Below are 17308 nucleotides of genomic sequence, written 5' to 3' on the forward strand. Positions count from 1 at the left end.
AACAGAAAGCCAATTGAGTCTCATGTGGGAAGGGGGTAGGTAAATGATAGGAAAAGCCTGGCCTGGGCCACTGCAATCCTTTTATCAGAGACACTGGGCCAAGACACCTGGATCTGTGCACTCCCTGACCTTTACAATCATAAAGAACTGGGACAAGGTGGGAGCCCTTCCAACGATCCCAAAGAACTGGCAGCCGTCCGGCCACTTACCGTCCACGCAGGCTGGCCGGGCTCTCGTCGTCCCGGCGATCTGCCCTCTTTTACAAGCACATCGAGCAGTCTGTCGTGCAATAGTCCTTCGGGGTTGGCTACTATCTCTGTCCAGAGTCACAATCTCACAGGTGCCAGCAGCCAACTGACCTGGGAAGAGAACAGACCACAGGGACTGGGGTTAGGGAATGAGCCAGCTGGTGTGGATTCCCAGCATGGGCAGGTGAACAAGCAAGGAGGCTGCCATATCCCAGGGGGAAGGGATGTCTCATGATCCTTCTTGGTGGTTAGCCCAGGAGGCCCACAAAAACCAGGAAATGGTTATTGCCTCATAAATGACAACATGTTGGCTTGAGTCCGGTGACCTTTCTAGTTTATGTTGCTTTGTTTAAAGGACCAGCCCTGTTAAACCCCAACTAATCTGGGAATCTCTCCATTTGTAGAACTGCCATTTCCCCAGAAACAAGCCAATTCTGGATGAAACCCACCTTGTCAACTATGGAAAGAAACAGCCTAAAGAGAAGAGATAAAATGATGAAACCAGTTTTTTTTCCCCCCAATGCTTAAACCTTGAAGCATTTATTGTAAAAAAAAAAAATAAAATAAAATAAAATACCATCTTGGGAAAGATTCGATTCATGGAACCAAGCATTATGCCCCCTCTCTGTGATTATAGGCCTGTTAATGACAACAACTTCCATACTATAAAAAAGGAAAATAGGTCAAATCCTTCTTTTAAAGCTGTAAAAGGTGGCATTTTCCAAACTACACAGTTAAGAAATCATGCAATTATCCCAGAGCCCCAGACAGCAGTAAAGAAATGATTCTGAATTAAACCAGAGCTGTTACTAGTGGAATAGAGGGCAGTGTGCACCCACGTCTCTACCTGCTCACTGTCTTGTGAACCAGGGTTCCCTCCTTCTCCAGCTCCCCATACTAAGGCCAACAAGTTAGTCCAGGGGTGATGGGGGTAGGGATGGCTAATATCACTTAATCCCTGAATAAGCATTTCTTACAGCAGTGATAGCAACAAGGCCCCAAGAAGGGACTAATGTAGCAGAGGATGCAGAGAAGAGCTACAAAATGAATACAAGATCATTTAGGGAAAAGAGACATTATGGAAAGCACACTGTACCTGACTGCTCAGGAAAGATCAGTTTCATTGGGGAAGCAGAGTCCATAGCATAATTAGCCACTATTTACTGAAGTGACTACAGATAAATCATTTCTCATTTTAATCTCAGTTTCCTCCAGTCAAAGAGGTTGAACCACACTGTTTCTACCTCCCCATCTGCCAGTGGGTGCTCATGTTCACGGCTGCTTTTGAAGGCAAATGACCTTTTTTATTGGCCGTCCTGATCCATGGGCTTTGTTGTAAATCCTAACAAAGAAACCCAGTTGCTGAGAACTGCTGATTGGAAGGGAATTGATGAGAGCTGCCTGATGAAATTCATACACCAATAAAACGTTTTAAGAACAACTCAAAAAGCTGCCTGTCTCTACAGAGTGGGAAAAATCTAGGCTGTTCATGGCAAAATATTAAACTCTACCAATAAATGTGGGACCTATTTTTTACAATAAGACTAGATCGAGGCAACTCCCCTAAAGGGATCTCCCCATCCCTTTCTTCTATTGACTGTCATCTGCAGATAAAACTGATGAGTACCTCTAGAAGGAAAAGGAAGAATGGCTACACAACTGCATGATCTTGAAGGCCTGTTCCAATTACCTATGTAATTTTGATTCCATTTCACAAAAGAAGAAAAGGGAAATGACCTGAACACATTAGTGGACCCTTTTCTACATGAGCCTGCAGTCACTGAGTTAGAACCCAGAGCCAGCAGACCTTGGTTTGATATCAACTCTGCCATTTCCCCCCCATATCATCGTAGAGGAAGACACTAAATGCCTCTCAGGCTCAGTTTTCTTTATTATAAAAAAGAGTTTTATAACATTTTCCTTTCTATCTCTATATCTAGGAGCTTATGGCTTAAAACCCTGCTCTGTCACTTATTCACGCTGCAATTGCAAACTTAAATGGTTGGACCAAGATCCTCCTGGTTCTAACCCAAGCCCATGTATTGTGAAAGATTCCACTGAGATGGATCTCACTGAGGCTTCTGCCCACAGGCACCCCAGCCAATCACCTGCTTGACCTCTGCCTAATGGCCGCTACCACAGAAAGCCACAGAGCAAAGAATAAATCTAAGGGCAAGGACAAGGGGATAGAATGGCAACACATGGGCTTAAAATAGAGGCAGGAAAAGCAATGTGATCGACCCGGGGGATTCACCACTAGGGCCAAGGAGACAGCACGAAGGCCAACTTTGCCCCTTTTTGTTAAATTAAGTTTGAGCCTCTTTGGGCCAGATTGAGAACAAAACATGGCTCTGGAGTCAGATGGGAGGTCACTGGAAGGGAGGGGAGTGTTTTGTATTTACAAAAATCCTTTGAGAAAGAAGTGAAAAAGAATGGGGAGCGTGGCTACTGACACAGCTGGATTTGGGAAAGGATGAAACAATAGATGAGTTATTGCAGAATTTCTCTTTTTTTTTTTAATGTCATGGATCCATTCAGAAGTCTGATAAAGTTTGTAGACCCCTTTTTAGAAAAAGGTATTTAAATGTATGAAATAAATCCATAGGATTACCAAGAAAATCAATTACATTGAAATTTAGTTATCAGAAAATCCCAGCGGATGCACCAATCGTGTCTTTCCTAAGCTCATCTTAGCTCCAATATGATGCTCCATTTCCAAAGCACATCGATCGCCAGAAGCCAGGCCATATACTAAGCAGACCATCACTCTCCCACCCACCTTTGAGATGCAGTACTTGCCAGTTCAAGAATCAGCAAAATAACTAGAAAATCTGCAATCCAAGTTGATAGACTTATACCAAGGTTTCTCAAAGCTAACTTGGACTCATACCCCGTGCATGACAAAAATAAGGAGTGTCAACTGCCTGGCAGCTGACAACTACCAGGTCTCTTCGGTTGTGTTGACCATTTGAATGTGAGCATCTTGATTCTGAACCTGGATTTCAAAGTAATACAAACAGCAGATCTTTGTCATGTTGTTTGATCCTTAGCCTTTACAACACACTCATAAGCCACACCCCAACGAACAATGGGGAGCCAAAGGTTCTAGGTTTAAAGCTGCCAATTATGGTTTGACAAGAAAAATCAACCAGGTCTGTTTCCTAATCTATTAGCTAGATCAAATAATTTCTTTTTTTTTTTAAGTTTTACTAAAGCTTTTTATTTACAAGATATATGTATAGGTAATTTTTTCAACACTGACCCTTGCAAAGCCTTCTGTTCCAAATTATCCCCTCACCTAGATGGCAGATAGTCCCATACATGTTAAAAATATTAAAACGTATGTTAAATCCAATATATGTATACATACGATCAAATAATTTCTTAGTCCCCTCTCAGTTCAAAATCTTGACTGGTTCATGCCTTTTTCCCTCAAAAATTCCAATTTAGCTTGAATACAGGAGATAATTGAGCATAATTTCAAAATGGAAGCAATGCTACAAGATCACGATCAACTCTCACATTCCTTTGCCCTATTTGATGGAAAAGGAAAGCAAGGTCCACACAGGGAAGTGAAGTTGCCTGAGTGTGAGCAGGGAATAGGTATCAGAGGTGGGATCTGAATGCACATCTTTAATCCAGCACACTTTCTAGGATAGACTGTTACTACCGCTACCCAATAATGGGCTTTCTTCCGAGGCAGTTTAATGCCGAATGATAAAGCCCAGTGAACATACAAAATCTACACCAAGACTCTGCCCTCAGACTCCATTATGGGGCCCAAACAAAGCAATCAAGTTGGGAGGAAGGCTTAGTTCTGTCCTTCCACCTTCTTCATCCTTAGGCATGACACTTGCAGGCCCAAGGTGGTATTTCAATGAAAAATGTTTCCTTTTCCCCAAAAACTCTGAGAAGGAGGGAATTGTGCTACTCAAAGCCTCTTCCTGGAGGCAGAGTCGAGCGCAAAACAGAACATGAGTTATAATAACGAGTGTGTCATCATTTTCTACTTCAATGGGATAAGCCAAAGACCGTGAGCAGATGGGCCACAGCCCGGTAAAGAGGGAGCCCCTGCAGAAGGAAGGAGCCTTCCAAGCTACAATCATCCAATCAACAAGTTTTTATTAAAACCTAGTGGGTCAGTGCCTTGGTTTCCACACATGAAAAATAAGAGGGAAGTGGTAACTTGAGTTCCTTCTATGACCTTTTCCAGATGTGACATTCTAGGCCATCACCAGGTCCGTAAAGAAGAGGCCAGTGGCTTACAAAGATGATAACAACTATGGGTGAGTGCCATGACAAAGGAATTGTGTGTATTCCAGGGTGCAGAAGGCAGCCAATGATCTACTCCCCCAAATCTCTGCCAATGGAGGGCAAGAGCTGGGAGATCTGCTGAGTTGGACAGCTTTGGTATGAAGTTCAACTTGAGAAGGTCCTGAAGGATCATCGACACAAACTGAGCATGGACTCGTGCAGATCTGAATTCTGGTCCAGCTTTAGCTACTTAATAGTCATATCACCTAGAGAGAACTGTTTTCTGATGTGGAAAAGAGGATAATAATAGCACTATAAGCAAATTTAGGTAAAACCCTTAATGTACCATTAAGATGTCAAATATCTTTTCTATAATTTCCTCTGAGAAATATTCTCTTCAACCATAAACTGGTCAGTAGCAACTCACAAATCTCTAAGTTAAGATTTCGGGGAGAGAATGAGAGAGGGTGGGAATCTCTAGTATGTAACCAACTCCTAAAGTCAAAAGTGACAATAATCATTTATGACTCTGACATTCCCTGTTCGGAGTCCTCCCCAGCTCTGATACCCCCTTTTCTAAGATCCCTCCTTGTCCTGACACCCCCTGTTCTAAGTCCCCCTCCAGCTCTGACACCCCCTTTTCTAAGCTCTCACCCAGCTCTGACATTCCCCGTTCTAAGCTCCCTCCCAGCCCTGCCATTCCATGTTCTTAGGTGGTCTGACATTTTCTGCTCAGCAATTCCCAATGTGGGAAGAAGACTAGAAGGGGGTCCTGACAAGTCCTAGCTCCTTGTCAGAGTGGGTGGCTGGGACCCCTTGCCACCAGTCATTGCAGCCTCTCTGACAGTGACAAAAGCTGACAGGCAGAACATGGCACTCTCCCCTGCAGAGGCCAGGTCATCTGTCACTGTCACTGGGTGGCTTTGAAAAAGGAACAATTCAAAGGACAAAATGGCACCATTAGAAATGATTGCTGCCCAATCATGGCCATGCGTGCTGACCTGTCAGAGACTGATAGAGAGACTGCCCTCACTGTTCCCACAGCCTCTAAGGAGACCTGGGCTAGAGGCCTCTGGAGCCCTGTTGGAAGAGGGTGTGACTGGTAGATGCCCACATGAGAACGTGTCTGTGATGGGATGGAGGGAGACAACGACAAGCATCAAGCTCCCCCATGGGCCTAGATTTGTGTTGGGTACTACAGACTCAAGAACACTCAGAAGTCCTGAGGGGACAATAGGGAATAAGGCAGCAGCATAAAAGGGAGCCAAGAATCCCTGAGAGAGAGCGCTGAACAATGCACCAAATTCTAGAGTGGGCCAGAGGCTGGAATATGAAGGAGAGTCCATGGCGACAATGCCCTGAACAAAACAGGGACGCCTTGAAATTGAGCATCCTTCCCAGATCTAATGTTCTATAACTCAGCAAAACCATGATAGGAAAAGCACCAAAGATCTTGAGCATCCCCATGCAGAGTCGCCAATGAGATGAGGAAATGGAAAACCTTACTTGTATGGAAATGTTAAAGAACGTGGGAATGGCTCTGCAGCAAGGCCTGATGGGTCCATGTGGCTTAGCAATGAGACTCGTTTCATCCAGGGATGAACTACCTGAGGTGTCCATGAGGTGTCCTGAAATCCAGAGGGTCCAACTTTGCTCTCTGTGCCACAGCACAGCTTGGCCGGATTCACAGTAGAGAGGAAAAATGAAAAGACCCTTCTCCATCCATGCTACCTCCTGCTCCCCAGGAAGCTCTCCTGTTCTTCAAAGACCTTCCAAACTCCAGAGGCTGAAGATGGAGCCTCCCCACCAGCCACACACAGCTAGGGTGAGTCCATCCACTGGCTTGCCACAGGGCCAGGTCAAATGTCCTGAACTAAGTCACAGTCTTGCCTGAAATTAAGACGCATGTCACATCTTCTAATCTAATGCAAAATTACATGCCTGTTACTTCTTGCGATCTAATGTCAGATTAAATGCATGTTATATCTTTGTGATCTAGTGTAAGACTAAATACATGTAACATCTTGTGTACCAGATGATGTATTGAGAGATTAAATTTGTTTTGCACCTTTTTAAGATTAAATGTGTGTTCCACCTAGAGATCTAATGTGAGATTAAATGCATATTAGATTTTGTGTTAAATACATGTAGCATCTTGTGATCTAATGTGAGATTAAATGCTTGTCACACTTTATAATCTACACATTGAAGATTATCTGATCTAATTTATATTATAAATAAGGAAACTGAGGACCTAAGATGAAGAGTGGTTTTTAAGGGAGCACACTACTTTCTGCCTGTGTCCTTTTCAGCCATTTCTTCCTTAAGGTTAAAAAACAAACAAACAAACAAAAAACTGCAAATGTGAAAACTGAATGTTGAAGGGTAATGAGCCTGGGATGCTGACTGGGAGCTGGGAGCTGGACAAAGTTGGACTTTAAATGTTCAGTTAAGGCATTTGCAATTGGAAACTCTTTTAGGAGTCTCTTATTGGCAGCTTGAAGAAAGATGATGTACAAAGGGGAGAGAGCTGAAGCCAGAGCTCTTTTTTTTTTTTTTTTTTTATTTTATTTTATTTTATAATTATAACATTTTTTGACAGTACATATGCATGGGTAATTTTTTACAACATTATCCCTTGCACTTACTTCTATTCAGATTTTTTCCCTTCCTCCCCCAACCCCCTCCCCCAGATGGCAAGCAGTCTTATATATGTTAAATATATTATAGTATAATTTAGATACAATATATGTGTGTAGAACCGAATTTCTTGTTGCACAGGAAGAATTGGATTCAGAAGGTAAAAATAACAGTTTACATTCATTTCCCAGTGTTCCTTTTCTGGATGTAGCTGGTTCTGTCCATCATTAATCAATTGGAATTGGATTAGTTCTTCTCTATGTTGAAGAAATCCACTTCCATCAGCATACATCCTCGTACAGTATCATTGTTGAAGTGTATAATGATCTTCTGGTTCTGCTCGTTTCACTCAGCATCAGTTGATGTAAGTCTCTCCAAGCCTCTCTGTATTTCTCCTGTTGGTCATTTCTTATAGAACAATAATATTCCATAACATTCATATACCATAATTTACCCAACCATTCTCCAATTGATGGACATCCATTCATCTTCCAGCTTCTAGCCACTATGAAAAGGGCTGCCACAAACATTTTGGCACATACAGGACCCTTTCCCTTCTCTAGTAGTTCCTTGGGGTATAAGCCCAGTAGTAGTATGGCTGGGTCAAAGGGTATGCACATTTTGATAACTTTTTGGGCATAATTCCAGATTGCTCTCCAGAATGGTTGGATTCTTTCACAACTCCACCAACAATGCATCAGTGTCCCAGTTTTCCCACAGCCCCTCCAACATTCATCGTTATTTGTTCCTGTCATCTTAGCCAATCTGACAGGTGTGAAATGATACCTCAGCGTTGTCTTAATTTGCATTTCTCTGATCAATAGTGATTTGGAACACTCTTTCATATGAGTGGAAATAGTTTTAATTTCATCATCTGAAAATTGTCTGTTCATATCCTTTGATCATTTATCAATTGGAGAATGAAGCCAGAGCTCTTTCTGGCCAGCTCTGGTGACAGCTCCAGGTAAGGGGGCAAGACCCCCTAAACCATGTCTGGAATGCTCTTGCTCATCTCTACCTCCTGGCTTCCTTCAAATCTCAGTTAAAATCACTCCTTCTCCATAATCCCTTCCCCAAGTCCTCTTCATTCCAATGTCTTCCCTTTGAAGATTGCCTCCCATTTAATCTTCACAGATGTGGTTTCCCCAAAGTATTTGCTTGTTATGTCCCCAATTAGACTGTGAAATCCCCAAGGAAAGACACTTTTTTTTTCTTTTCATTTCTCTAGGACTTAGCATAGTGCCTGATACATAGTAGGTGCTTAGTAAATGTTTACTAACTGATCGGTCAAGGTACATGGCTAAAAAAATAAAACCAGTTCAGTTTAAGAGATCTTAATCTCTTAAAGTACTTGTAGGACATTGAGAAGGGATGGAGAGGGAGATTGCTAAGATGACTGCTCGCTTCCTTCCTGACTCTTGGTCACATTCTGATAAGGAGCATCTGGGACCAAGCTGCTGGCTGCTGGGCGAGGTATTCCCAGCCTCCTTTGTTTCCTTAATGCCTGGCATGGTTCCAGAAAGTCCAAACAATGGTGGAGGGATGAAAAATGTCCTGTGGACAAGGGCCCGAGTTTAACTGTGGCCATAAACAAGATTAAATATAGAAATATGTCATTAATCAGTGACATATCTTATTAATTAGTCCCCGGCTAACACATGTTGGAGGAGATCATTAGAGTTCAATTAGCAGAGGAAGCAGCTCCTTTCCGCAAGGAGGAATGAGGACTTGTGGAGGCTCCCCCCAAAAAAAACTACTGCACAGAATCGGACTCTTAGAACTGGGAAGCCCTCACTGGGCAACCACTCTACCCCATGCCAGGACAAGAACAACACTTGGCAAGTAGCCATTCAGCCTCCGTTTGGAGGACCCTACAGATGGGGACCTTACTACCTTACAAGGAGAGCTCTAGTTGGGAGGACAAACCACTGCACCTGCACACACACACACACACACACACACACTCTCTTCAAGCCTAAACTCACTCCCAGCTCTGGGGCTCTGGGGCTCAGCAAGACCCATTTCCCAATACAGCCATTCAAATACGCAGATTATGTTTGTCCCCCCTACCCTAAGCTCTCTCTTTCCCAGGGTCAGTATGGTTTCCTTCCCTGCAAAAAGATCCTCACCTTATATGGACTCAAGACCCTTCTCCATCCATGCTACCTCTTGCTCCCCAGGAAGCTCTCCTGTTCTTCAAAGATCTTCCAAACTCCAGAACAAGACCCAAGACTCCAGGTGTGGTTCGAGCAAGGCAGAGGACAAAGAAGCAATTGCTTCTTTACTCTTGGACACCACCACCTAACTCGGTATCAAGGTCTCTAATCATCCATGATGCATCCTGAGCTTGGAGTCCACCAAGGCTCTCAGGTCTTTGTCTTTTCCCCCAATTAGCCATATTTATTTATTATTTATATTACATATTAATATATTATTATAAATTATTTTCTCAAACCCACTCTACAAATTCTTCCAAACATCTTTTTTAGATGAAATGCTATCTACTTGCGTTCTAAGCACACACAAACACACATTCAATTACTCAGGCCTCCCAACAAGTAAGTGATATTTAAAAGCTACAGAAACACCATGATTCTATCAATCTGCTCATCTCTCCTCCCTTTACCAACACAGAATCCAACCCAGAGTAGAAATGTCATCTGCTGTGTGCCATCTAATGGCAGCATTTCAAGGAGCTACAAGTTACTACTAGCAGTAATAGTAATAATAAAGAAATAACAACTATAATGAGTGTTTTCTTATACCGAGTCAGAAAGATCTAAGTTCAAATCCTGTCTTAGACACTTACTAGCTCTGTGACCTTGGAAGAGTGGGCTAACCTGTTTTACCGTGTTTCCTTATTTGTAAACTCATTGTGAGGACAAAATGAAATAACGCATGCATGTGCTTTCACATTTTAAACAATATATAAATGTTACCTGCTATTGTTGTTAATATTTTAATATTTCTTAGTAAATTTTACATTTATCATTTCTTGGGTTTTTACTATATCATTGTCAAGTTGTTCTTATCCCTGGAGTCCAGAATGGAGAGCTGGCTTCAAGATAAGGAAATTTTGGATTCACACATTTAAGGCATGACCCACCCTCAGAATGCCCCTGGGGTCTCTCTAAGAAGAGTGCCTACAGAGCACTGTGTGGTGGAGAAGGGGGCCATTTCTCTCCCAGAAATCCTTATACTGATATAATCAGACCTCCAATCCAAAAGTCAATCAAATCGCAAATAAGTTTAGCTTCATTATCTTGTTTCCATGCCCCACCCCAAATGTGATAGAAACCCATTATCATTTTTTAATCTGCTCTTCACAAAAGTGTCTTGGGAGGCTGAACAGGCTGGGAGCTTTGTCCCCATATTAAAAATTGGGAAACTAGCTCTCAAGTAGAATGCTTGCCCAAGGATCAGGACAGGTCTCTTATTTCTTGTTTACTACTCTCTTCCTTGCTCCATGTGTTCCACATGTAGCCAGATGTGTTCTCCTTGTCTTTAAGCAGAAGTGTAAACTGGCTCCCCAGATAATCTAGAACTAGAATCAACATTGAACATTTTCTTTAGCGATGTCTCATGGTAGACAAAAGAATGGCACATAAGAGTTCTCTAATAAATGCTTGTGGAGTGGAAGCTGGGAGAGTTACTTCCTAATACTGACCACCATCTTGCCCAAGGACTTGTCTTGGTTGGTCTCTCATTAGTATAATAAAGACTCATCCTCTACCTCCTCTCCTGGATCTAAAAGGGTCTAATCCAGGTTTTCCAAATCTCAAGGTGAGCACCTTGCTGAGGAACAAAAACAACAAGAGATTTCCAGGGAAGCATCTTTGTGAAGGCAATAATAGTAGCAGAGCCATGGATTTAAAAAAGACAAAAAGGACAGGAAAGTCCTCACAGAACAATTAATTTCACATGGATTAGCCAGACAAGGTCTCCGATGTTATCTGGGACCATTGGGATCAATGGGGACTGACCAACCGAACTTTCATCTTCCAAGACTGTTTCTTCTGATGATGTGTCTCTCCATATCCCATAGAGATTCTGTTTTCTTAGTGCAATCAGGGACGGTGTCAGGAGAAATATTTTATTTTGTCTAATGTGGGAATGACAAAAAAATTGAGTAACAATTTTGAGTAACTTTGTAAAAGTACAATATCAGAGATGGGTTTAGGTTTCCAATGACTGCATTGTCATAAGCAAACCTTCCAGCTACCAGAAATGGAAATGACTCCTGGGTTCATGTTGTGTGTGTGTGTGTGTGTGTGTGTGTGTGTGTGTGTGTGTGTGTGTGTGCGTGTGTGTGTGTGTGAAATGTCCTACTTCCCTCTTTTGTTTCTGCTACTTTTTAATGTCCCAAAGGCGCAACTCGATCATTAGTCCAGCATTTCTCCTACCAAGTTTGTCCCCAAATGTTGACAGTAATCATTCAAGAAAGGTCTGCTCAGACTTGCTTTGTCAACATGGGAATGGTGTATGCAACTTCAAAGGCTCTCCAGATTTTAAATGGGGATAGACGTTAGTAGTGTATATCTAGTCTGAGATCTGAAGCGTTTTTGTGTCCTGGAAGCCCCTTTGGCAGCCTTGGGAAGCCTAGGAGTCCCCATAAGAATTAGGTTTGGGGGCATTTTACTCATAATAGAAGGAACTACCAGATCTCAGCTAGAAATGAGTGGAAATAATGATGTCATTCCTCATTCAAGTTCATGAACACCTTGAGGTGGGGGTGAGGAGATGAACTCTAGCTTTAAAATTCCCGATCTAACAGACAAATCATTTGCTGTAGGAAAAGTGACAGGCTGGATTTGAATCCCCTAAACAGTCCACTTCCTTCTTTGACATTGGGTATTTGCCAAAGTTGCCTCCTTCCATACTCAATTCTCCTCCCACTACACAGCTCTGCTTCTGTTTTGTTTCCTTTAAGTAAGACAATTCCAGGAGCCAGAGCGTAAAAGCAAATTCAGGAGAGCACTGAGCCAGGGGAGTCAGCAAGCATAAAAAACCAAAGTAGAGAAAAAGCATGGCGGAGCCGTGGCCAGCCGGCAGGTCAGCAGCCCCTCTGTCGGCCCTGTTATTCTCCATAGTCCCATCAGGAGAAAAGAGACACTATAAAGCACATGGGGCCTCTCCTGTTAAAGTCCCACTTGTCTCCGAGGAGTCCATTTAGGAGCAGAGTCTGGACAGCCTCGGGGCGAGGAGCCCCGGCTCCTGTGGTTGCTAAGCAAGACTCGCCCTCTCCCTGCCCTGAGTCTTTGCCAGGGTCCCACTGCCCATGGAAAGGCCCAGCCCATTCAGGATACTCCATCAGCATGCAGGCGGCACACGGCCTGACTGCCAGGCTTGAATGCCAGCTCAGACTCAGCCTTTCATCTCCAGCTTGCTCATTCAGCCCTCGAGCTGACAGTGTGGCCCAGCTGTCGGATAAACACTCATACATTCTTCCTGGGCAGGATCCCATGGAAGCCCTGACCTGCCAGGGACCAAGGGATGAAGGGATGTCCCAGTGGGGATGAGCTAGAGTGATGTTGGGGCAAAACAAGAATACCACCAAACCCCACTGAGGAGTGGGAGCTGATTCTGGGGGGCTCCTAGCTAACATAGAACTTGGGGTGTTCTAGGGAGACAGAAGCTTCCAGCATCTCTGGCTGACTGGGACTTTAGAAGGCATCTAGTCCAACCTGTAGAGGAGCTGGAGAGTCCCCCACATAGATATTGCAGGCGTGACAAAATGAGGAAACAGCTTTCTCATGACACTTCTTTGTAAAAACTCAGGCACTGGAATACACACCTGATTGGGCAGCCAGGACCTGATACTTTTGAGGTCTGGGTCACCTTTGGGTGATGCAGTTTCCCTGCCATTAAGTTGGAGGATGGATGACTCTTACTGTCCTTTATGTCTTGGAATCCTCAAACCTCAAAGGGTTGGAAAGGGCTCAGCCCAAGGTCACAGGGACAAGTCCTGTGGCCAAAATCAAGGCTCTCTTTGGATCCAATCCAGTCCTGTGGAACCACACGACTTCTAAACTGTGCTCTCTGACTTCTTTGCCTAGTACAGTCTGCTCCTTCTCAGCCCACGACACAATCTGAACAACTCTTCCTCATCTCTAAGTGTTTCCCTTTCTGCAAAGATCATAGGATCCTAGAATGTTGGACCTGGCAGGAAAACTCAAGATCTCTAAGGCCCAGAGAAGGTAACACAGATAGCTTCCAGGAAACAGCATATAAGAGCTTGCTGCTAAATCATAGCAACAATATTAGGAAGTTCAGCTCCTAAAGGAAGGAGTGGAGAATCCTGTGACCTCCACTCAAGTGCTGCTTCTACTGAGAAAACTTTCACGTTTCCCCCAGAAATTAATAACTTCTCAAATTTTCTTGTCTTTACTCATGTATATGCCCATTATATCCTCTAATAAAATGTATGCTTAAAAGCAAGGGCAGGATTACTTTTCTTTTGGTAAGCCTAGCATCCAGCAAGGGTCAGGTGTAACACTTAGTATTCAGAAAGGAATGAAATTCAAAGCCATCAAAGCACATCCCCATGTTTCTAATAGCTAGGTAGGATACATAGACTTCTAGGTATAATAGTCTAAGCATCTACAGCTTTCCAGTTGAAAGGGACTTTTCTCAACTAGTGTCTTCCTTTCATAAGGGGGAAAAAAACCTATTTGGCAACAAATAGTTGACTGAGTTCATGAGGATGTTGCCCATGGAGGGCTTTTTGATTCCACTCCTAGCTCTTAACATTTTCAAAGGTGACATCTGGAAACAAGCCACTTTGGGATCCATCAGACAAAACTGGTAGCACAAATCTAGTATTAATTTACTAAGATGCATTTATATGTAATAGTCTGTGGTCCACTGTACAAGTGAACAAGACTGATTTTTCTAATTAGTCAGAGGGATAAACACTTATTTTTGACTAGTATTAATAAAAACAATATGCATGATCTGGGTATGATTATGATTATGTGATGTTTTAAATAGTATTAGGTGCAGATCCTTGATACAAATAAGGCCCAAGGCCTAGACTCCAGTAGAACATCAACAATAACTCCCATTCATATCCAGCTTTAAAGTTTTTCGATTCGGATCTCCTTTGAGATGCTAATTGTCTCTATTTCATTATTGAATACCATTAAAATTTTTCTCCTTCAGGATGTCCTTTGGAAGATCCATTTAGTAAAGTGGGAAATGTGTTGGGAGGAGGTATTTTAGTAAGTGGCTTAGCAGTATCTTTGCATTTGAAGTCAGTAGGACCTGAGTCCAAATTCCACCTCTGCAACAAATCCCCACATTACCAAATTCATATCTCAAAATATCCTTGAAGAAATTAACAAATACTTGAACTGATCACTGAATTATTGGGAGATGATGAGATCACCAGGTAAAATAGTCTAAAGGGAGAAAAAGAGAGATTCAGGACAAAACCTTGAAGGACCCTTAAGGTTAGATATAATCTAGAGAAGAAACTGGGCAATTATGTGGTAGAAATCCTTAAAAACTTGGGATGATGACATTCTAAACAAGAAAATGATAGGACTGAGAGAGAAGGAAGGAAGGAGAGGGAGGAAGAGAAAGAGAGAGAGAAAGAGAAGAAAAGGGAGAGGGAGAGAGAGAGAGGGGAAGGTAAGGGGGAGAGAAACAGTGTGTGTGTTAGTTCATGGACTCTCTGGAATCTATACATGGAATCCTCGAGATTTCTGGGACCTCTGGTTAAGAACACTTGATTAGTCAAATTTCATCATTTTATCAGAGAGGAAAATAAATTACATGGAGGCAAAGCACTTTGGCTAATACCTCCAAGGTAGATGCCCCTCCTAAGGAGCCTTCTGGTTATAGATCCTATATGTCTCTATATAGACTTTACACATAAAACTCTGAAAAATTCATCTCTGGATCAATGGGGTTCATTCAGACCAGACAATGTAGTATACTTCCAGATGATCCAACATGAATGTCTACCATAACCCCTTTCATCATCCAGATAACATACCCTATCTTCCAAAGTATAGACACATTAAAAGGGAGCACATCTAATATCTATAATCTGTCTGATGAGCACTGAGATCTAGATTGCAGGTCAAAGATCATAAATAAAAAGCTGAAATGAGTATTGGAGGTCAACTAGTGCAACACCCTGATTTTCTAGAAAAGGAAACAGAAAAGGTAGTGGAATGCTTTGTCCAAGTTCCACAGTTATTAAGTGGAAGAGGCAGGATTTAACAGGTCACCTGTATCCAAACCCAGCACTCTTTCTCCTGGCTCATTTTCCTCTTGAGAACAATAACAATAAAACTGACATGAAGGATGCCTTTCAAATATCAAATGTATGGAGAGGTTTAGGCTGGAGAAGTGAAAATATGGTGAAAATGTAAAAAAATGTAAAGGATGTCATCCAGTCGATTCAGACTTCAAAGGAATTTCAGGTACTTGTCCCCAGAATTCACCAGGAGGCAATAGGTGAGGCTGATATATTTTGCTAACCTTTAGGGCTACTCTTGGTGCCTGAACTCTATGGAAGCCTTCCGTCAATGGCTGAATGATCTTATAGTAGCCATATTGGAGATGCCATATTTTTACAGGAAGAATGTGGACTATAGACTCCCGAGTCCCTCCAGACACTAACCATCTGTGTCATTATGTAATTACACTCATAAATTAGTGATGAATATCACCATCCATATAAATATTTAGATAGTTGATGTAAAACAGGGAGGGATGTGTTGTACGAGTTTGAATAGAATATTTTTTCTTACTGTTTAATTTCTATTAAAGTCTATTTCAGCATTAATGCCTACTATCAAACTCTCTATCAGACTTAGAATTAAATAAAGACAATTAACACACACTATAGATCACTAAAACCAATCCTCTTGTGGGGCTATTACTGAGATTAGCTGGGTATTATAGTTGCATGAATGCCTGAGAATTGGAAGAAAGAAATAAGAGTTTAAAAGCGGTGTGTTCTTTTGGTGCTGCTGCAAAGAAGCATTTAACAGAACCCAGATTGGGAGTTCCCAAGGAAATGGGAACATCCCAACTTTGACAGTAGTGAGGTGTACTAGAAAGAATATAATTTCAATCTCATTTCTTAGAGCAAAAATCTCGTGACTTCCCATTGACTAACGTCTTTTTCTATTTTATTTGCCAGCATTCAAGACTCTCCACAATCAGACACCACCTTCCCTTTCCATTCCATCTCTAAATACCATCCACATTTTCCACGTTGCTACCCAACTGCTCTATTTTCCATCCTACACATGTAGCATGTGCCTAATGACCTTTGTGATGGATGGTAGTTATTCCTATCCCTTTTATTTTTTCCTTTTTGGAATTTTTGAAACCCACCCTCAAATGCCACAGCTCTAAAAAGTCTTCTCAGATCCTTTTAAGGATTCAGAACTGTTCCAATGCTATTATTATATATCATTTTTACTAGACACATGTAAGAATGTTTCATCCTGCTCATACACAATACATAGAGGTCAATAACACTACCGTTGTCTCACAAATGAAAGCAGAGGAAATATGGTTGAGCCTAAGGTATGAGACTGAAATTGAAGAAGAATTGGGATCCAATTCTGCTACCAATATCTACTAGCTAAGCAACATCATTTAACCCTCATGTGTCTCAGTTTTCTTTAACTTTTAAGTTCCCTTCTAGCTCTCCAACTTTTAATTCACTCATATCTCTTAGCAAACTTCATTCCCCTATTAGGATAATAAGCTCCTTGAAAGCAAAAATAATGTGATTTTTCATTTTCATATATATATATATATATATATATATATATATATATATATATATATATGCATATATATACACACATATATATTATATATATTATATATATATGTATGTATACATATATATACATATATATATATATATTATAAAGATTAGAACTTGCATCAAAGTTACTGAATTGAATTCACTTAGAGCTGGAAAAATTTTAAAAAGCATAGAGTTACACCTCTTTATTTGACACATGAGGAAACCAAGGCATAAGAAAGGGAAGCAACATCTCTGAACTCACACAGACAGTTATGCATATATACCACCCATGCCATGCCATGCCATGCCCTCCCTCTCTTCCTTCCTTCCCTTATTCTTCTATAGGAGTCAAATTTTCCATCATTAACATGGGCATAAGAGCTCC

General features: G+C 41.8%; 1 protein-coding gene across 3 annotated transcripts in view; it reads right to left on the reverse strand.

The window, feature by feature from the left end:
• TAFA5 (TAFA chemokine like family member 5) overlaps nt 1-17308 on the reverse strand; it is a 559022-nt gene that overhangs the window by 214540 nt on the left and 327174 nt on the right. For all 3 annotated transcript variants that reach the window (XM_074272069.1, XM_074272070.1, XM_074272068.1), the window contains exon 2: nt 210-359. In XM_074272069.1, the coding sequence (XP_074128170.1) occupies nt 210-359 (150 nt within the window). The remainder of the gene's footprint in view (nt 1-209; nt 360-17308) is intronic.

This window comes from Sminthopsis crassicaudata, chromosome 5, assembly GCF_048593235.1.
Source record: "Sminthopsis crassicaudata isolate SCR6 chromosome 5, ASM4859323v1, whole genome shotgun sequence".
NCBI classification, from domain to species: Eukaryota; Metazoa; Chordata; class Mammalia; order Dasyuromorphia; family Dasyuridae; genus Sminthopsis; species Sminthopsis crassicaudata.